This window comes from Periplaneta americana, chromosome 7, assembly GCF_040183065.1.
Source record: "Periplaneta americana isolate PAMFEO1 chromosome 7, P.americana_PAMFEO1_priV1, whole genome shotgun sequence".
Lineage (NCBI taxonomy): Eukaryota > Metazoa > Arthropoda > Insecta > Blattodea > Blattidae > Periplaneta > Periplaneta americana.
Window position 1 is genome coordinate 142,269,342 of NC_091123.1, and position 22,212 is coordinate 142,291,553.

The 22,212-nt window shown below is 35.6% G+C and overlaps 1 protein-coding gene across 1 annotated transcript in view; it reads left to right on the top strand.

Annotated features, from left to right (window-relative positions):
* The window catches only part of LOC138703497 (uncharacterized), a 228,257-nt gene that overhangs the window by 198,161 nt on the left and 7,884 nt on the right, over positions 1-22,212 (top strand). Inside the window, exons 3-4 of the mRNA XM_069831398.1 lie at positions 1,791-1,931; positions 6,838-7,089. Coding sequence (XP_069687499.1) covers positions 1,791-1,931; positions 6,838-7,089 — 393 coding nt within the window. The remainder of the gene's footprint in view (positions 1-1,790; positions 1,932-6,837; positions 7,090-22,212) is intronic.

A 22,212-nucleotide genomic window follows, 5' to 3' on the forward strand; every position in this document is an offset into this window, starting at 1 on the left:
CCAGGCAAAAATATATTTGAAACTAGCCGTACCCGTGCGCTCCGCTGCACCTGTTAGAAATAAATATAAAGTAATTACATAATTAAAATAGGACGTTTGATCCAGGGAACAACTTTTACAACAGCGCAAGATAATCTGCTTCGCTCATTACCCAGTTTTTTTTGCATTGCATTTATTGCATATATATTTTATGTATTTTAACACTATTCAATTGAGCATAGTTAAAATTTGAATTATAAAATAATGGATTCCTAAGCTAACGTACTATTACTGCATACTAAATCAATACACTCTCGTTGTTCGTTAATTCTCTGAGATTAATATGAGTGTACATAAATATTATTTTAAGAAATACAGAAAACGAATGTATAAAATAGTCTATCAAATTTTCTGTGCATAAGAAGCTATTTTAATCTTACCTGTCCTCGATTTACTCAGACGTTACTGTAATAACATTATAGCATTATGTCCATCTAGAGAAACTACACTTTCCAATGGTGAAATAATAATTAATTATACAAATCGGTTAATTTAGCTTCTGACATTACTTCATACAAACACAGAAACATTCTCTGTAGGCTATGTTTAATAGCTTTCGATTGTTGATGTCCAAGGCCCCTGTTTCGATTGTTGTTGTCCAAGGCCCCTTATAGACGAAGTCATTTGTTCTTAATTCATTGCACCGTCTTAGATGGCGTTATTTTCATTTTAAAACTCATTTATCTCATTAAATATCAGTCCTATTACAATTTTGTAAAGAATAAAACTTATCGGAAATCATTTTTAAAAGAAACGTTTGTTATGTAACATTTTTCACAAAAATCAATAATAAGCGAGATATTTCGATTTATTTAATTCAGGCCCCCTTATAACCCCCCTTTTAAATAAAGTATTTTGAATGCCATATAGCCTAAGATCTAAGTTACAACGAACTTAATTTATATTCCAATTTTTTCATATAAATCGGTTCAGCCATTATCGCGTGAAAAGGTAATAAACATACAGACAGACATACAAACAAAAATTTCAAAAATGCGATTTTCGGTTTCAGGATGGTTAATTATATATGTTAGGACCAATTATTTTTGGAAAATCGAAAATTACCAGAAAAATTTCGGCTACAGATTTATTATTAGTATAGATGATAAGGAGCAGCTAACCAGAAATTAATACAATTAATTACAAAAATAGACCATGTTCCGCGAAGATCTCTAAGCACAGAATGAAATGCCAGTTTTGCCATTATATCGTAAATAACTGTTGTCCACACCTGTGGAGTAACGGTCAGCGCGTCTGGCCGCGAAACCAGGTGGCCTGGGTTCGATTCCCGGTCGGGGCAAGTTACGTGGTTGAGGTTTTTCCGGGGTTTTCCCTCAACACAATATGAGCAAATGATGGGTAACTTTCGGTGCTGGACCCCGGACTCATTTCACCGACATTATCATCTTCATCTCATTCAGACGCTAAATAACCAAAGATGTTGATAAAGCGTCGTAAAATAACCTACTAAAAAAATAAATAACTATTACTCGCTGAAGAGCCAGAAGAAATCGTCTCGCGGGCCGAAAATAACTCACGAGCCATTGTTTTCTCACTTCTTGCCTAAATATATAGACTAAGTGTAGCTATAGGTTATATGCAGTATATATAAAAGATAAATAAATTATATATATTCATTTATTTATATCTATATATAAGTTTTATGCATATATGCATTTGTATACCTACATAGCCTTGCTCAATGGGAAGATATTGGAAGCCTTAATAGAGAGAGAAATGTAATTTTTCAGGCGGAGGAAGTTGAGCGCGAGAAAATGCTCGTGTTAGAGGGCAAGATTCCCGTGGAGGAAGCCTCGAAGGAATTGAAGCGGCATCCTGCATTTAGGGTCTCTCGATTAACGAAGAAGATGATGGACGAAAAGAAAAGAAAGGTTTGTGTACATCTTCATATAAAGTTCATGTACTTCAAAATGATATTGTATTGTAACAGCTTCTATGTACAGACTTTTCTTCCCGTGCTCAAAATTAATCGGTGTTTCATGTAGAGAACATCTTATCACAGCGGTTACAACGTGAAAACAAGACATTCAGTTTTCCACTTGAATGTATGATCGTTTAATTTTAGAACATAAAAAACGAGCTATTGCAGTTGTGTGTAGAAATTAAAATTGCGTTAAATTTAGTTGGCTATTTTAGGGCAGTTATCCTTTTTATACGTTCTCGAACATTTGATTGAGATTCTAATATCGATAGCTAAGAAGTAACATCTCTTATCTGCAAAAAATGGTCATTTAGTTTAACTACACTATTATTATGTTAAAAAAAATTGGACAATAAATAATATTTTGTCCTGGGATAGAAAATATATAAATCAGCAAAATATATAAAAAGTTTGTCTAGTTTTATAAAAATTAATTTTGTGCGAGATCGAACGTATTTGCTTGTTTTCCGCACAGAACCAATACGCGGTAAGTGTGAAATACCACATTCAGTATTCCCAACGTAACACACATAACAATTTCCCTCTTCTTACCGCTTAAGCGCGACATTCATTTTACTTTAGGCTTTTAACATATCATTTTTACAGACGTTTAACATAGTAATAATTATAAATTGGAAAGTTACCACTGCAATTTCACCTAAATTGCAATGTTAATTATTGTTTTTAAATATTTGCAAAAATTAAGTAAAGTCTACTACTTCACGAAACTTATTGCATTCCTGATACAAGTAACATTAAGGAAGCCGTGAAAAAATCAACAAGATTCCAGATGCCGATGTTATTGCTCCAATATGTTTTATAAATAATATTGTTAAAATATTAAAATGAAAAATAAATCATTACATAACCTTATCGTTTGTTTTAAGTCCGCATTTATAGACTGGGGGGGAAAAAAAGACAGACGTATATCACGGCCTGCTGGAGTATAGTAAACACAGAAAACATTTTAGGCCTATAGCAACAATGTTGAAGAAAGATATTTTGGTTTTCCGAAGTTGCCATCATTAAACAGAAACCAACATGGAGATTTCATTGCAACTAATTAGAAATTCGTCTTTCAGATATGTAATAAACGTTCTTCGCACAAAATAATGTACGATACACGAGCGGTATGTTTGTTTTCATGTTCTCGGTAATTAAAAAAGCTCAACTACGTTTCGCTTTTTCAATCTTTTCCTCGAACATGAAAACGTCAACATACCACTCTTGTAACGTATATTACTATTTCGAACACTTATTTCACCTGCAAATTTACAGAGAGGCTACGAGATATTACTTCTTAACCGTCTATATTATGTTTAATTGGGGTATATTTGTTACCTCAGTCATTATTTATTTATTTATTTATTTATTTAGTTACTTACTTAATTACTTATTTGTTTGTTTGTTTAATAATTGATTGATTCAGTTAGTGACTTACCTCTTCGAAATTTTGTTCCTCAAAATGTTCGGTAGTTATTTCGTAACTCTATACATCGATTCGATTTTATGACTTGGATCTTGTACCCGTATTTTCGTTCGTCCAATCACTCGTTCTGTAAGTGATTATTTAGAGTCATTCTTTTGTTATTTCATTATTTAATTGGTTTATTTACTTGTCTATTTATTCATTCATTCATTTGTTTCTACATTCCTTTGTTGATTCAGTGATTGATCATTTTCCTCTTTTGTTCATTCGGTCAAATATCATCTCCATTTTGATTCATATATTCATTCACATTTTTATGAGTAGTTGTTTCATTTCCTTGTTAATTTACTCATTCGTACTGCCTTTCATTCTCACATTTATTTATTAGTCATTCGTTCATTAATTGTCACTAACTCAGTTATCGTATTAATGTTTTCATCTATTCGTTGATTCAAGATTCATTTTGTGATTACTATTTTTATTCGTGTACTGATTTGTTTGTTCGGACATTTAATCCTTCGTTCATCCATTAATTTGTTACTTCAGCTTTTCATTCTTTTTTAATTCCTCCTTTATTCACCCTCTCGTCGTTGATTCACTTGTTTATCAATTCATTCACTTGATTTTTGTGTTGATTAAATTTTTAGTCAAGTACTTTGTTCAACTAATTAATCCCTTTTTTTGTTCTTTTGTTCATTTATCAGTTAATTGTTTGTTCTTGGATCCGTTCGTTCGTTCGTTGGTCTGTTTGTTCATTTGCTCGTCCTTTCACTCATCCTTTCGTTCATTAGACATTTATTTTAATTGTCCTTTCCTTCATTCAAGGCATACATAGAGGAAAGGGGGGTTACGAGAAGAAAAGGGGATAAAATTAGAACAAATAGAGAAAGAGAACATTGAGAATATAAGGAGAACAAGGGAAGACAGGCAGGAGAAGGGTAAGAAAATGAGAAGGGGATGTAAAGGAGAAAGGGGGTAAAATAGAATAAGAAGAAACTGAGAAGGGATAAAAAGGAGAAGAAGGGGGAAAAGTGAGAGAGGGATGAAAATTTGAAGTAGATGAAAATGAAAAGGAAAAGAGGCTGAAAAGGAGGAGAAGAAAAGGAGAATGGGATGAGAAGAAGGGGAAGAAGAGGAAGAAAAGGAGGATAAGGGGAAGGAAGTGGGAAGGGGATGAAAAGGAGAAGGAGAAGGAGCAGAAGAGGAGGAGAAGGAAGAAAGTGGGAAGGGGATGAAAAGGAGAAGGAGAGGAAAAGGAGAAGGGGTGAGAAGGAGAAGAGGAAGAAAAGGAGGAGAAAGAAGAAAGTGAGAAGCGGATGAAAAGGAAAAGAAGGGGAAGAAAAGGAGATGAAAAGGCGAAGTAAATGAAGAAAAGAAGAAGGGAAAATAATGAGAAGGGAAAGAAAAGGGAAAGGAGGAAATGAAAACATGAAGAAGGGGAAGAAAATGAGGAGAAGAAAGTGAGAAGGTGATGAAATGGAGAAGCAGGAGAAGAAAAGGGGACGAAGACGCTGAAAAGAAGAGTGGAAGAAAGAGAGAAGAAGGGAAGAAAATGAGAAGAAGGGAAGAAAAGGAGAAGAAGGGAAGAAAAGGAGAAGAATGTAAAGAAAAGGGAGAAGAAAGGAAGAAAATGAGAAGAAGGGAAGAAAAGGAGAAGAATGGAAAGAAAAGGAGAAGAAAGGAAGAAAATGAGAAGAAGGGAAGAAAAGGAGAAGACTGGAAAGAAAAGGAGAAGAAAGGCAGAAAATGAGAAGAAGGGAAGAAAAGGAGGAGGGAAGAAAATGAGAGCAAGGGAAATAAAAGGAGAAGAAGGGAAGAAAATGAGACGAAGGGAAAAGAAAAATATAAAGGAAAAGAAGGTGATGAAAAGAGGAAGGGGAAGAAAATGAGAAGGAGCTGAAAAGGAGAAGGGGAAGAAAAGTAGGAGATAAAAAAGGAAAAGGGGAAGAAAGGTGAAAGGAAAAAATGAGAAGGGAATGAAAAAGAGAAGAGGGGAAAAGATAGAGTATAAACGAAAAGAAGGTGAAGAGAGGTAGGGGAAGAAAATGAGTTGAAAAGGAGAAGGGGAAGAAAAGTAGAAGGAGATGAAAAGGAAAAGAGAAAAAAGTACAAGGAGATGAAAAAAAGAAGTGGAGAAAAGTAGATTTGGAAGAAAAGGAGAATGAGAAGAAAATAAGAAAATGTTGAAAAGGAGAAGAAAAAGATAAGGAGAAGAAAAGGAAGAAAAAGAAAGGGGTAAAAGGACAATAGAAAGAACTGGAGTAGGACATGAAAAGGCGAAGAAGGGGAAGAAAAGGAGAGAGGGAAGGGGAAAAAGAGAGGAAGGAGATGAAAAGAAGAAGGGGAAAAAAGGAAAAGGGGGAATGCCAAAAGAACAATAGAAAAACAGGGGGAACAAGGAAAATGAAAGGAGAAGGAATACAAGGAAATCAAGGGGAAAGCTAGGAGAACAAAGACAATACAGGGAGAAGAAGGGGATGAAAAAGAGGGCGAGGGAATTCGAAGTGAACAAGAGGAATACAAGGAGAAGACAAAGAGAGGAAGGGAATACAAGGGAAGACAAAGAGGGAAACAGAATACAAGGAGAACAAAAGGAGGACGAGGAGAAGACAAAGGGGGAAAGAGGATACAAGGAGAACAAAAGGAGAACAAGGGGAAGCCAAAGAGGGGAAGAGAATATAAGGAGAACAAAAGGAGAAGAAGGGGAATACAAGGGAAGACAAAGAGGGGAAAGGAATACAAAGAAAACAAAAGGAGAACAAGGGGAAGACAAAGAAGTGAAGGGAATATAAGGAGAACAAGGGGAATACAAGGAGAACAAGGGGAATACAAGGTGAAGACAAAGAGGGGAAAGGAATACAAAGAAAACAAAAGGAGAACAAGGGGAAGACAAAGAAGTGAAGGGAATATAAGGAGAACAAGGGGAATACAAGGAGAACAAGGGAAATATAAGGTGAAGACAAAGAAGGGAAGGGAATATAAGGAGAACAAGGGGAATACAAGGTGAAGACAAAGACGGGAAGGGAATATAAGGAGAACAAGGGGAATACAAGGAGAACAAGGGGAATACAAGGTGAAGACAAAGACGGGAAGGGAATATAAGAAGAACAAGGGGAATACAAGGAGAACAAGGGGAATACAAGGTGAAGATAAAGACGGGAAGGGAATATAAGGAGAACAAGGGGAATACAAGGATAATGAGGGGAGGTTAAATTTTTATGTGAGAGTTATTTCTGTTAAAACTAATGTCAAAAGCCAGATTCGTAATCCAAGTGCTTGGCATTCAAAACCTTACCGGAATTTTTTTGTGATTTTCATTTACTGAGACCGTTTATTCCAGAGACTGTTATAACGCGCAGAATTTTCTATATGTGCACACACACATGGTACCGAGTAAATGTTGACGCCCTTGCTTGCTGTATTGCAGGCAAAGTATCCGCCACTTTCGGCGCTGCCTTCGTACTACTATGATGTGGATGTTAGAAACGCAAGGGACGGTGAGCCAGCGGCGGTGCTGGGGATCTCGGCAGGCCGGGATTCATCAACAAGCGTCGCCGTAACCGGCGACGACTGCTTCCTGGATTATGATGATGTGTCTCAGGGGTTCATGTATACGCCGGAGCAATACTGCAAGCTGAAATACGAGTCTCCCCTCGTCCAAGAACTCCGTAAGTTGGAGGTGAGTTCAATCCTGACATTATTACAGTAGGACTTTGGTTATAACGTCACTCTAGGAACCTGAAAAATAGTGTTCTTATAAACGAGTGTTGTAGCCGATATATTTATAGGTACCAATTACGTTATATACTAACAAGGAGAGGACACGCTCTGTATATCACCGAATGAAATAAGATTGTGTGAGATGAAAGTACAAGAAGTACTGTTTAAAGTCATACCTGGTATGGGTGGCCAATGACCCCTCGTTTTGGAAATATTGTCTATTGTTTGTGACATACTTCCGTTAGGTGCCTAATAGGGAAGCATTGGATTGTGTAAAAGCATAGCTCATATGGTTGGGTGCTGAGTTGTTATTCAGGGAACCTGAGTTCGAATCTTAACTGATTCTATATATTTTTTTCTTTTAATAATGATTAATAGTGCGATCATAGTAATCTATTTACATATATCATATTTCTCAATATATTGAACGCTTCGTCATGTTTTAAACAAATTACTAATTAACTAACATTGTATTGTAAAGGATAAACAAGGAAATATTGCTCACGTAGGCAGGTCACTGGTGTCTGTTTTGTTTCTATTCCACTTCAATTTGTACATGTTTCATTATGATAAATAACATAAAAACACACAAAACATACATATTTCCTGCCCCAGGCACAGCAAATGAAAGAAGGTTGTCCACAGTCACACACATTTTTCCGCACTTCTGCTGCGAAACAGACATCTTTCACATTCACAAACACTTCTCGTTCGTTTATTAATTTTGATGCATACCGCGCATATTTCAACATGGCTTTGAATATAGGAGCTGACAACTGAAAGTGAATTAAGGAATGAATTTTGAGGGTATCCTCCCTTGAAGCAATTTGTCGTCCAGTTTGTAAAAGGAAAGAGCTATTTTGCAAATATTTGGTAAAAATCTTCACCTGTCTAAAAAGATAAACATCACAGGACTCGTATAATCCAGCACATTTGGGTGAAATCACTTTAAGGTTGCACGTTACTTCATTTTCTTCATTTGTAAATATTTCATCATACAAAGAAGGATTTACCTGCCCTTCCCATGAGTCCAGAATTAGAAGAAATGGCTTCTCTTTCACAAACGTCTTTATTACTTTCTCTAGGTATTGCTTATGGAGTTGAGATGTCAGCTTTACTGATGAAGAACGTGTTACACATAGCTATATTTCCGAATTTAGAAGTGAGTTCATCTACTTGACGTTGCACTCTTGGGCCAATTTGTCCTTTTGGTTCTAATAATAATAATAATAATAATAATAATAATAATAATAATAATAATAATAATAATAATAATAATATCAAGTTTTAAAAAATGAGAAGGCATTAGGATTCAAACTGGAGTTGCCTGGATGACAACTCAGCATCCAACCATATGAGCTACGCTCTTACATAGTATAATGTTTCCATATTAGCCACCTAACGGAAGTATGTCACAAACAATAGCCAATATTTCCAAAACGAGGGGTCATTGGCCAACTATACCAGGTATAATTTTAAACAGTCCTTCTCGTACTTTCATCTCACACAATATTATTTAATTCGGTTATATACAGAGCGTGTCCTCTCCTTGTAAGATTACCGACGACCATCAACCGTCTGCTAGCATAGCCAATGAGGAGCGACTGCTACAGTGCTGGCAATATTATCCTTAGATATTTCCTCCCATTCGGTCTACAAAAATTATTTATAACCCTTTATTTCGTAAATGGAAAAGCCGTAAAACTTTGAGTAAATAAAGACGAGTATTTCCCAAAACCAAAAATACATTGAGTCCCAGTGAACGTTTTCGATCTCTCTGTCGACCAATCAGCAGCAGGTCTCCACCACGCTTCCATTGGCATCCGCGAACTCAGTGCTATTCGCAGGATTAAAACCTACATACATGTAATATCAGTAACATTTGGTACTCACCCTCCTCACAGTAGCTGCTGGAAGTGTTTCCCATCTTATATGATACATAATTCGCATCAAAACATTCACAGATTTTTTTTAAACAAAGGCCCATGTTTTTCTGTATTACACCTCGGATGGAAAACACGAGCATTTGCACTCAGAAACATGAAAGTTTTCGGGCAGAAATTTAGTTGCATTTCGTGTCTCGGCTTAGCTTACAGTTCAAGTATATTGGCTCCTTAATCATCACTAGCTGAAAATCTGAGAATCACTGCTATTCGATGGTATAACTATTCTATATTTAGTATCTATCTTGCAAATAGGGGGCTTATCATTTGAATAAATGTTTCAGAATCATTTGGCGTTATTCCGACAAAATTTCTGAAACAAGTTCCATCATTTAATTTTAAGTCTTTTAGAATGAATCGTACACAAGATAAGGTTTGAATATTAATTTACACAAAAAACAACATATGTGTATAGAAAAAGATGCACATGAACTACTCATTAAAACGGAAAAATTAGAAAGTGTGAGTCTTTAAATATTTATGGTCAGTTATTACAAATACAGAAAGATGTGAAAGAGATATACAAACAAAATTTGTCTTGATAAAAAAAATACTACCAGATGCGTACATGGAATAATTTGGAACAAAAACATTACGAAAGAAACTAAAATTAAAATTCATCGGAGTATTGTATAGAACTTGGCCTTTTACTGATCAACAAATAAGTAAAATGATGACTGTCGAATTTAACTATTTCAGGAGAAGTTTAAAAAACACACGACAAGATAAAATTAGAAATGAAATACTTCGGGAAGAAATGAAAGTTAATATATCCATTATAAAAACAGAGGCAAATCAAGCTCTTAAAATGTATGGTCATAAACAAAGAAGAAGGAATTAAAGATGACCCAAAAATAGTTTCCAGTGATCGTCACCGGGAAAGAATAAACGTGGAGGACCAAGATTGAAATGGAAAACCCATGTCAGAACTGTAATGGAAGACAGAGAATTGAAAGGTGACTGGAATGATAGGAACAGCTGGGCACTGAAGACGGCAAACCCATAAAGGTGGAAAAGCCGAAGAAGAAGAATACTTTCGGCATATTTAGTAACAGCTTAAATTTACGTCAAAAATATGTAACCAGCACTAATGTCCGCAAATATTTCACGCAGGGCATGATTTCGACTGAATGTTTTAGGTATGAGTACGTTTTCAAGACCTGTAGAAAAGTTTGTGAGGCACCACAAACTTTCCAGAAACCAGTGGCGTAGCGTCAATGTAAGCTAAAAAGCTCAGCTTCCCCAGTTAACAACTCCATAATAAACTGCAGTTTATGAACAAAATTACTTATTAATTTTAATACAATTATATGTACGCCTTAAATGTTGTGATGCGGCATCTCAGGATGATTTGTGATGCAGCAGTAAACATGAAGCCTGCACACACCAGCTTCCAATCCCCTCCACAGACTCGTTTCTTTCACACATTCTTCTGTTTAACGCGCTCCGCAGATTTTCCAACCCTTTCTAACTAAACTACCCTGGTCGCAAGGCTCGCAAGAAGCTAGCTTTAGCATTGGAAAGAATTAGCTTCCGAGTTATCCCTTTCGTCAGTTGTGTTTAGTTGAAGTGTTAGTGTGCACTGTAGCTGATATAATAAATATGAGTGAAATAACAGTTCCTGACACTAATTTATGTAGTCAAAAATAATCTTCTGATAAATATATTAACGTTGATTTTTTTACTTGGTTATTTAACGACGCTGTATCAACTACGAGGTTATTTAGCGTCGATGGGATTGGTGATAGCAAGATGGTATTTGGCGAGATGAGGCCGAGGATTCGCCATAGATTACCTGACATTTGCCTTACGTTTGGGGAAAACCTCGGAAGAAACCCAACCAGGTAATCAGCCCAAGCGGGAATCGAACCCGCACCCGAACGCAACTCCGGATCGGCAGGCAAGCGCATTAGCCGACAGAACTACGCCGGTGGCTTTTAACGTTGATTGATGTAATTTTACTAACACTATCGATTGACCGTTAATATTGTGTTTTTTCTAAATATGACAGGGAGTGAGCTAATGTTAAATTATAAGTACTGTATGTGTCTATTTCTTAGAGATATGTGTAAACCATGAAATCATATTTTACTACCACTTGAGGTGATGCGTTATTGGTGTTACTTATGAGGTTCCAACCAGTATTCGGACTGCTGACTTAACATTGACTACTATTTATTTTAAGACTATATTTTTGCAATACGTTTCTTCATACATGAAAGACAACTTGAGTTAGCTTCCCCTGCTCAAAATTTCATGCTACGCCACTGCCAGAAACAAGCACTGCATTTGTTTGCGGGCAATTGTGAATTGTCTTGGCACTACGGTTGGTTTCTGACGAAAGGTTTGAACCATTTTTCTTTTCAGCAAGCGAAACATGGTCAATTCGCAAAAAACATGACACTGGGTTGCTGAACCCCTTATGTATTACACTGGAAAGAAAACACTCCGTAATTTAGAAGTAGATTTTTGGTGTGAATGTAAGGACAACGTATCACTGGACTTCTTTTTAGAAATTATTTGCACATCTACAAAGTGTTCGTAAGGCAATTGACTTCACAAGAACTCATTTACACCTTCTTCCAGTATGATGGAGTGACTTGTATCTGTGTCGATCACAATGATTTTTACCAAGAAAGAATAGTCAGTAAATATCTATGACCACCATGTTCTCCTGATTTATCATCATGCGACTTTTATCTCTGGGAATCGTTAAATAGGGAAAGTGTATCGCAATATCCCTCGAATGTTGAAAGTGTTGAAAACCAACACACAGCAAGAGATCGCCCGCATTACAATCACCGAATTGGAGTTTTCCAGATCATGCTTCGGCGAGTGTAAAACTGTATCGAAGCTGGTGGTAATCACTTCCAGCACATTGTGAAGAGGTAAAAATGAAGATAAATGTGTACCCGAAATGTAACTCAAATATACAGTACGTTATTACAATTACAAAATTAAACTATTAATTACTATTTGGCTATCGGACAGTATGTACGCCATTCTGTACTAATATAATGTATTATACAGTACATCCGAGAAGTCTTATTGGGTATGGCTAATTTTTTTCCGAAACAAAACTAGCTGATGAAGACATATTAATCTGTTTTCTGGTCTCGTTTACTTATAGAAATAGCGCATTCAGATGTTATTTCAAGTTGTAGTAAAGACTTTGTCATTGCTATTTCTTTGTAGTATATACGATGAATTATACACGAGTACAATACGGTATTTATAATTTGTCCACTAAACACAAGATGGACTCCAGCGTACCATGTACAACTAAAACAAGTAACAAGATTATGCAATATGGAGATATCTAAATATAAAACGAAAGGGTTATGCTTTTCTCTGGAAAAGGCCATGGTAGAAGTAAAATGTGTGTCAATAATCGAATTATTAAACAAGTTAATCCTTTAGGAATTTAGTTAATATAACCACTTTCATGTGTTAAAAAAATCTAAGTTATAATTACATAGTTGAATAGTTTCAGCTTTATGTCCACCATTACCAGATCTAGAAGGACGTCACTACTTCTGATGATGGCTGATATAAAACTGAAATTAGTCACAAGGTAATTACAACTTGTTAGTTTATACTAACACATGAAAGTAGTTATATTAACTATATTACTAAGTGATATAGTGTTAAAAGTGTGTAATCAAGATTACACACTTAATTATAGAGGCTATGAAATGTACGTTGAAGATGAATATATCTGTGAAAAAATACAGGGTGATTCGCGAGGATTTACCGTCCTTTACGGAGTTTATTTCCGAAGACATTCTGAGCAAAAAATGTCATATAAACATGGGTCCTATTCTCAATATTTATAGAGTTCGTTTCGTTATTGGAACGCATTGCTGTGAACGCGTGCAGTCAGCAACCAGCGCAAGGGCTACGGAAATCAAAGATAGCCGTATGCAGTTACGTAGAGCGACGAGTGCCGTTCACAAACGTGCGGCCAACTGTACTCAAGCTGACAGCGACATTTTTTTAAATGTGTTGTAAACTCTCCAAGACTGTAAATTAGAATGAAAAATTGTTGAACTGCAAATAATTAAGTCGGTTGACGTCGTATGATTTGCAATAATTGTTGTGATAAGTGCGTAAGAATAATGCAATTTTCTAGTTAAAAATAGAAAAGATGTCTGTACGAAACAACTAAGGAGTTCACAGCACATTTTTAGCTTCATAATACTTGCCAATTAAAGAAATAATACTTCTTAATTGTTCATTCTCTATTTGTATTACTCTTTTACCTTCAAACTAAAGAAAAAACGTATTTTACAAACAATAATTTTAAATTAGTGTAACTCTAAAAATATTGAGAATAGGAACTATGTTTATATGGCATTTTTTGCTCCAAATATCTTCAGAAATAAGCTCCGTAAAGGAGGGTAAATCCTCATAAATCACCCTGTATAAAAATTATGAAGTTTATGAGACCCAAAAATTAAATTTTTATATCATCTGTGATATAAAAGCATACTCGGCTTGAAATGTATGAAACTTTGGCAAGGTCATTACTGGTACATCGAAATGGAACGTCACTGGTCGGGGCAAGTTATCTGGTTGAGGTTTTTTCCGGGGTTTTCCCTCAACCCAATATGAGAAAATGCTGGGTAACTTTCGGTGCAGGACCCAGGACTCATTTCACCGGCATTATCACCTTCATCTCATTCAGACGCTAAATAACCTAAGCTGTTGATAAAGCGTCGTAAAATAACCTACTAAAAAAAAAAAAAAAAAAGAAATGGAGCTTGGACTATGAAGACTCAAAAGAGTAGAGATAGGATGTAATGGCTATTGTGTAATTATACTTTAGGCCTAAATTTAAAATGAAAGTTTCGTTTCAAAGTAATCAATGCAATAACCATTGAAGTTTTAAAATCGCCCGTTTCATTGGCTCAATATTTGACCTAAACAGACTATATCTATTTGCAGGTAATTTTAATTTTCTTCTAAAGTAATTTGGTCAGTAAATATTAAAATATTTATACATTTATATCAATAAAAATTAAAAAAAAAACCTGTAAAACTGCGCAAAATAACAAACAGTACGGTGCACAATAAAACATTATTCATTATTGCTTTTCTCCATTAGTTATATTGAATTCATTACCTAACTGCCTTTAACATTTCAAAACACAAACATTTTTAAGAAATTAAAATCTCATTGACTACTTTCCTTCAGTGCTGATTGAAACGTCACCTACATAGTGATAAAATGTCAAAATTGAAATTTGTAGAGCTGCTAACATCAATCGATTGATGTACCACGCGATGATGCCTGCATGTGACAACAAAGTAACTTGGAGAGTGACGCACCGTGTCATGTAAACAATTTCTCTTGAAATTAAAACTGAAATTGAAGCTGAAAAGATGGCTATCCGTCTTTTGTAGTAATTTTCATTCGTGGAAACCAGTGATTACCAAAATAAAATTAACGAATAGCCTATATCACACGCTAGCTGCTTTCCGAGAACCAGGTTTGGTCATTATTATTATTATTATTATTATTATTATTATTATTATTATTATTATTATTATTATTACTAAGCACAGAATAAATATGGGAAATGCCTGTTGTAATCCAGTCTGCTCTCAAAAAATCTGACAGAATTTATAAAACAGTTATAAAAAGTTTCTGCTCTGTCAAAATTGAATATCACAACTATTGATGCTATCAACTGGTCAGGTCGTAAAATTCGTAAACACTTAAGAAATGACGCATTCCAAACTTGGACAAACCATACCTTGCGTGGTAAAGGGGTTATTGTTTATAGTGATCTCCCCAAGGCTAACTCATGGGTAAGCAATCGAAAGGGCCTATCTTCCTCAGAATGGACCAATGCTTTAAAAATGTCAAGCGGTTCGCGCAATACCGGGCAGAACTCCAAGCACAACCCGCTGACGTCACCCAGACTGTAGCGAGCTTGAAACACTTGGACACGTGCTTGGACAAAGCCCTAAAGGCGAGCTGCTGATCAATGCTAGACATCATCGTGTACGATATGCTTTGGCGACATCGTTAAAAACTTTAAATTGGGAGATTCATGAGGAAGTACATTGTGTATCATCAGATGGTTCTTTCAGACGGGCAGACATTATTGCTATTAACGGACGCTTAAAACGGACTCTTGTTCTTGACCCTACTATCCGTTTCGAAAGGAACCTAAATCAGGCCACCGAAGTTGATATTGAGAAGAAGTCCATATGAACCTTATCTGCCTTATCTTTCTCAAAAGTACAACGTCCATCTTAAACAATGGTCTGTCATTGGTTTGCTGTTTGGCAGTAGAGGTTCTATTTCCAAATTCACATGGAATTATCTTAAGGAACTTCGCATTCCTTTTGATTATGTAATGTCTGTCCTTATAAATATTATCAAGGATTCTCTTCAAATATTACATCATCATCTCTATTTCAATGAATCCACTTATATCTGCCTTAAACAATTAACTTTCTTTTTTCTTTAATGTATCCATCACATTATATTGTACATGTTTATTGTATTCAGGACCCTTGTGGTCACTCAAATTCTTTGAGCTGATGTCTATAATTTAGAATTTATATATACTGTTTGTTCTGTATGGTTGTGAAACTTGGACTCTCACTTTGAGAGAGGAACAGAGGTTAAGGGTGTTCGAGAATAAGGTGAATAGAAAAATATTTGAGTCTAAGAGGGATGAAGTTACAGGAGAATGGAGAAAGTTACAGACGCAGAACTGCACGCATTGTATTTTTCACCTGACATAATTAGGAACATTAAATCCAGGCGTTTGAGATGGGCAGGACATGTAGCACGTAAGGTGAATCTAGGATTGCGTTAGTTGGGAGACCGGAGAGAAAAGACCTTTTGGGAGGCCGAAACGTAGATGGGAGGATAATATTAAAATACATTTGAGGGAGTTGGGGTATGATTGTAGGGACTGGAATAATCTTTCTCAGGATAGAGACCGATGGTAGGCTTATGTGAGGGCGGGAATGAACCTCCGGTTTCCTTAAAAGCCATTTGTAAGTAAGTATAGACCAATTATAAGGAGTGTTATCAAAGACCAGAAGTCAATTGAAGGGTTGAGAACCATAGTGGGCCAAACGCCATTTACTAAAACAGTAGAAAACAAGGGTTAAAATGAAGTTATTACCATAATTCAATGGTAACATATATCAAATAATATAAAGTACAAACATTGAAACTAAATGATATGTCAGTCTTCATTAAACTTAACTTTAACCCTTGCTTTCTCCGTTTTTAATAAATGGCTCTTGGCCCACTATGGCTCTGAACCCTTCAATTACAGAGTAATACCCATATGTGTAATAAACTCATTTATGAAAGTATTTACGAGGATAATGAAATATGAATAACTGGATAAGGAATCTAAGAATACAGAAATACAGAACGTATTCACTACGTGGAGGACACATATAGATAATGCGTGTACAGTAAGACATGTGTTGGAGAAAAAAATCGAGAAAAACCTTCATTTTTATTGATTTATTAATCACTTGTCCCCATTATTAGTTACATTTTGGTCAACTGAACGTTGAATATTCAGAGTGACTCACGAAGTTTTACCGCCACTTAGGGAAGGTGTTCTTGAGTTCAAATGGAGTAAAAAATGTAAATAAAACAATAGAATCCTACTTATAATTAGTCTACGTCGCTACAGCTTTTTGAAAATTTGAAATTAGAGACAAAATTTCATATTATCTCTACAGGAACCACAAAAAATGGATACTGTTTCCATTCTTGTAACTATTTACTTGTTGTAAACTTCATTCTTCTCATCAGCTCTTAGTACTACAAGAGATTTTCAAACATTTCTCTTTCTGCCTCCACATACTTGGTCGCACGCTTATGAATCGCGCGCGTAGCATTCCTTAACTTATCAGGGCTGTTCCTGATGAGCGTCCATAAAGAGCTAAGCAATAATAAGGGGTAGTATAAAATCTGGGGGGGGGGGGGCCTGGCTGACATTTGAGAACTCTATTCACACCAACACATTTAAAAAATCAATGGTTCTTCCTGAATTATGTGAGTTAAGAAGAAAACTTTATTAGAAAATGGCCCAATTTCTTGAACCTTTGTTAAATTATAACAGTATGTTATTCCATTTTAACTGTAAACTTAACAGGTAAAACATTTCTTCAACTACTGTTAGTACTAACAGGCTGTTAAAACCCATGTTAATTTAACTGTCCAAATTCATGCAGTTAAATCATTTAACTCTCTGTTAGCATAGAAGTATTCAATATGGCTGGTGCGTTAAATTACTTACTTACAAATGGCTTTTAAGGAACCCGAAGGTTCATTGCCGCCCTCACATAAGCCCGCCAGCGGTCCCTATCCTGTGCAAGATTAATCCAGTCTCTATCATCATACCCCACCTCCCTCAAATCCATTTTAATATTATCCTCCCATCTACGTCTCGGCCTCCCTAAAGGTCTTTTTCCCTCCGGTCTCCCAACTAACACTCTATATGCATTTCTGGATTTGCCCATACGTGCTACATGCCCTGCCCATCTCAAACGTCTGGATTTAATGTTCCTAATTATTTCAGGTGAAAAATACAATGCGTGCAGTTCTGTGTTGTGTAACTTTCTCCATTCTCCTGTAACTTCATCCCGCTTAGCCCCAAATATTTTCCTTAGCACCTTATTCTCAAACACCCTTAACCTATGTTCCTCTCTCAGAGTGAGAGTCCAAGTTTCACAACCATACAGAAGAACCGGTAATATAACTGTTTTATAAATTCTAACTTTCAGATTTTTTGACAGCAGACTGGATGATAAGAGCTTCTCAACCGAATAATAACACGCATTTCCCATATTTATTCTGCGTTTAATTTCCTCCCGAGTGTCATTTATGTTTGTTACTGTTGCTCCAAGATATTTTAATTTTTCCACCTCTTCGAAGGATAAATCTCCAATTTTTATATTTCCATTTCGTACAATATTCTGGTCACGAGACATAATCATATACTTTGTCTTTTCGGGATTTACTTCCAAACCGATCGCTCTACTTGCTTCAAGTAAAATTTCCGTGTTTTCCCTAATCGTTTGTGTATTTTCTCCTAACATATTCACGTCATCCGCATAGACAAGAAGCTGATGTAACCCGTTCAATTCCAAACCCTGCCTGTTATCCTGAACTTTCCTAATGGCATATTCTAGAGCGAAGTTAAAAAGTAAAGGTGATAGTGCATCTCTCTGCTTTAGCCCGCAGTGAATTGGAAAAGCATCAGATAGAAAGGTGCGTTAAATGCTGAACTTTTATTTCTTGATTATTTAGAAAATGATATCCATGAATACATAAACAGAGCGGATGATTTCTGTGATTTGACAGACCAGAAGTTCATACAAAGGTGTAGGCTATTTTCTGCCACGCCTCTCTCTTCGTTTTCAACGTAGATCCGTTTGTTTGTTTATTCTCAATAAGTGGTTTATACTGCGAAATTATTTCCAGCAGAAGACTTCTCTGGAACGAAGAGAAATTAGTCCCACGATGTCGTTTTGTTCCAGTGTTTTCCATATCTCAACAGCAATACTAACACTCCGCTCCATGTTACTGTGATACAGACGAAAGAAGCTTAAGGGCTATTCCATATGAAATCGATCAGTAAAAAACCTCGCATTTTTATACTCTATTTTCTTCCCTATTTATACAAGGTGCTGAGGAGAGTGCATTTTCAAAAATATACTATCGAAAGTCAAACGGTTTTCGTATTATTGAGCGACAAATTTAGCGTATTTTATAAAAACAAGCCTCTTTCAGCGCTCAGAACTCTGGAACCATTTACTGCAGAACATTGAACGAGAGCTCATTTTGAAGCTGACATTTGGTAGGTTATGTTAAGAAGTAATCCTTATTTTTATTGTACACAGAGAGACAGATAATCTGATTTTACTTACTTTTAGGCTTTTTGCCAATTTGTAAAAATGTAAAAAAATATTGAGAAAAAACCTTGCATTATTAAAAGGGATTCGACATTGTTTGGTTAGTGGTACGGCAATAAGTTTCGAGGGTATTAAATAAATTATTTTCACACGCCTAGACTTGAACGGCGGAGTACCGCACGCACTGCCCGAGAGCTGAAGATAAGAGAGCGTTGGGCGTCATTTTACTCCTGTGCTTATGAAAACCTGTCATAAAGCTAGCACAGCCATGACTGCTAGACGACACATCACGTGTTTATGTCTTCTGGCTTTGATTACCTCGGCTAGCTCCCGCCTCACAGTCAGCTGGTTAGTTCACGCACGTACTATTTATTTTCTTTATTTGATATTTTCAATACTTTTTTATCAACGTGCTATCAGTAAAAAATATGTGTTTATTTGTACTTCCAATGCGAAATCTAACTATATATTTTAAAAATATTTTCTCCTTGGCAAAGGCGTCTTAATGAGGAAAAATCTAAATTTCTCCATTTCCATAAAAAGTAAGAAACTCTGTTTATATGTCAATATAAACTTTATTTCTCAGCATCAAAATAAACCATGATTTTGATCATTGGGTGAAAGGGTTTCGGAGCTACAACAGTTTAAAGTTGCAAATTTTATGAAAATACGATACATTTAAATATTTTAAATTTAAACACTATGAAGTTCTGATGCCCCAAACTTTGCACAAAGCATTGTATCACAGTTCTCTATTTACAGAAAAGTTTTATTGTATATAGAAATTGTAATGTCAATTTTCTCTACATTTCGGTCGATTTGAGATGGAATAGCTCATAAATTAAACCTGAGAGGATAGAAAGTCTTCTACTCTCTCTGAATCAAGCAACGGAAACAAGCGAGAATCGCAATTGTCAGAGTTCAGAAAACAGAATTGAGTCTATACATGGTTATAGGTTATGGTTAAACTCTAGAATCTCTGGTTCTAACAAAGAGTTAAGAAACAGAATGTTAAAATATGAAATGCAAAGTTGAAGAATCGCAATATTTTTAACGGCAATTTATACTTTTAACTTATAGTTAATTAACGCTATGTTAGGTGCATTTTAACAAAGGTTGAAGAAACCGGGTCAATATGTTACAAACCACTTCAGGAAAATTCTCCATTAGTGGTGATAAAACTTCTTGAATCAACCTATAGAGCGACCACCCGGTGGATCCTCGTGAACCGCAGTTTGGAAATCATTAATGTAGTCCATAAAACCACCAAAAATGACTCGTTCATTCTAATGTATCTTGTCATAAAATTGCATATGACCCCTGAGACAATTTTGACATGTCACGCATTACAAAGGAACTGTCAGTAATATCGTATCGAAGTCTGTCTTGAAATTTCGCTGGGGGGGGGGGGAACTTTTTTTTTTTAAGAATACCACACACTAAAAATCAGCTGCGAGTTTCAACTGCAAGGTCCTGAGATCAAAGCTGCAATGCCACCTGAGAAAGCAGCCATGCAACAGCACTTGGACACCCCTCATCAGCAGTAGTGGGAAGAGACGGGACGTGTCATGACGAGCGGCCATATAGGAACGCATAAACCTAGCTATAAAACTCCATGCTTTTCCTTTAGTATTTTAGTAAGAATTCCTATTTCGATATTGAAAACTTGCAGTTTGATCTCGCAACTATACTCTGCTTCTGGAATACGTACGGACTGTTGTATGTGTGATAATTAGGGGGCGGATGTTGATGACCTAAAAATCTACTTAAAATGATCATTAAAATGCCCTTAAACTAATGGAAAAATGACATGAAATTGAAAAAAATTACATATAAATATTATTCACCGTACTCGCACCACAACTTCTTTAAAAATTTGTCACCTTGTTTCAGTGAATGCCCTGCAAATCTCGGAGAGAGGAGGCAACTTCCTGGAATTTGGCTAAGATAAAGGCAAAAAACATGCAACAAAATGAAGGTTTTAAGGGAAAACTATATATTTATAATAATGGTTTACAATGTGTTTCAATGAGGTGTGGTCCATGTCAATGCCTTCATTCTCCGCCTCCTCCTCTTTACGCGCTTCACTTTTGTTACCAAATCTTTCAGATGAGGAAGTGTGGGCGCAGAGTGCATTCTTGCAATCTTTGTGTTAAAAATACTGTCTACTACAATAGACATCCCTTCTGAACCATGTTGAGGACACAACGTCCTGTCCAGGACATGGTGAAAGTTTCCCCTCTTCCAAACATAAATTCTAAAGACACCCTCGTACCGACAAAAGAACAGTAGCGGTCAAAGTCCTCACTTAAACTAAGCTGTTGTCAAGCATTTTATATTACTTCCGTTGTGTGAAATGAAGCCTTCAGTGGAATGAGGGATGGACTTTAGAGTCTGTTCCAAACTATAAAACTCAAACTTCACTGTTATGCTTTTATTCAGTAGGTAATTACTACTGACCTATTTGGTTAGAAAATGATTTAACAGACCTATCGGTAAAGAAGAAAGTAAAATGCATTCCAAATGATCTAAACGTTCTTCAAAGTATTAAAAATTACCAAAAAAATTTCGAAAAAAAAATAAAAATGAGCTATTAGTTTAAAACGTCAAAAAAAAGGCAAAAAATCCAATATAAGAAAATACTTTTTTACGTTGATATTAACATAAAAAAGATTTTTATATTAATAGGCATCGTCCTAATGTGAAAAATAAGATGACTTTTCATCAACATCCGCCCTCTACAATAAATTAATGTCTATTAAATTTTACTTATATTCAAGATTTATAGGTTCTATTTGATTTATACCTTATATTTCTACTTATGGAATATCTAATGTTCCTTTATTTTTAGGTTATAAGTCATATAAGGTATTTGATTCTGGTTGGAGAGAATATTTTGGTAGTCAAGGTATATATATATATATATATATATATATATATATATATATATATATGAGTAAAATTAATCAGTGATGACAATATAATAATTTAAAATTCTTTCTTATATGATGATGATGATGATGATGATGATGATGATGATGATACAGTATGTGAAATGATGGCGAAATGAGTCCGAGCTCCAGCATCGAAAGTTCCCAGCAATTCTGCTTCCATTGGTTGAGGAAAAATCCCGGAAAAAACCCAACTAGGTAACTTGCCTCAACCGTATTTGAACTCGGGGGCCGCTCTTTTCACTGTCAGACGCTTAACCGTTACTCCACAGCAGTGGACTT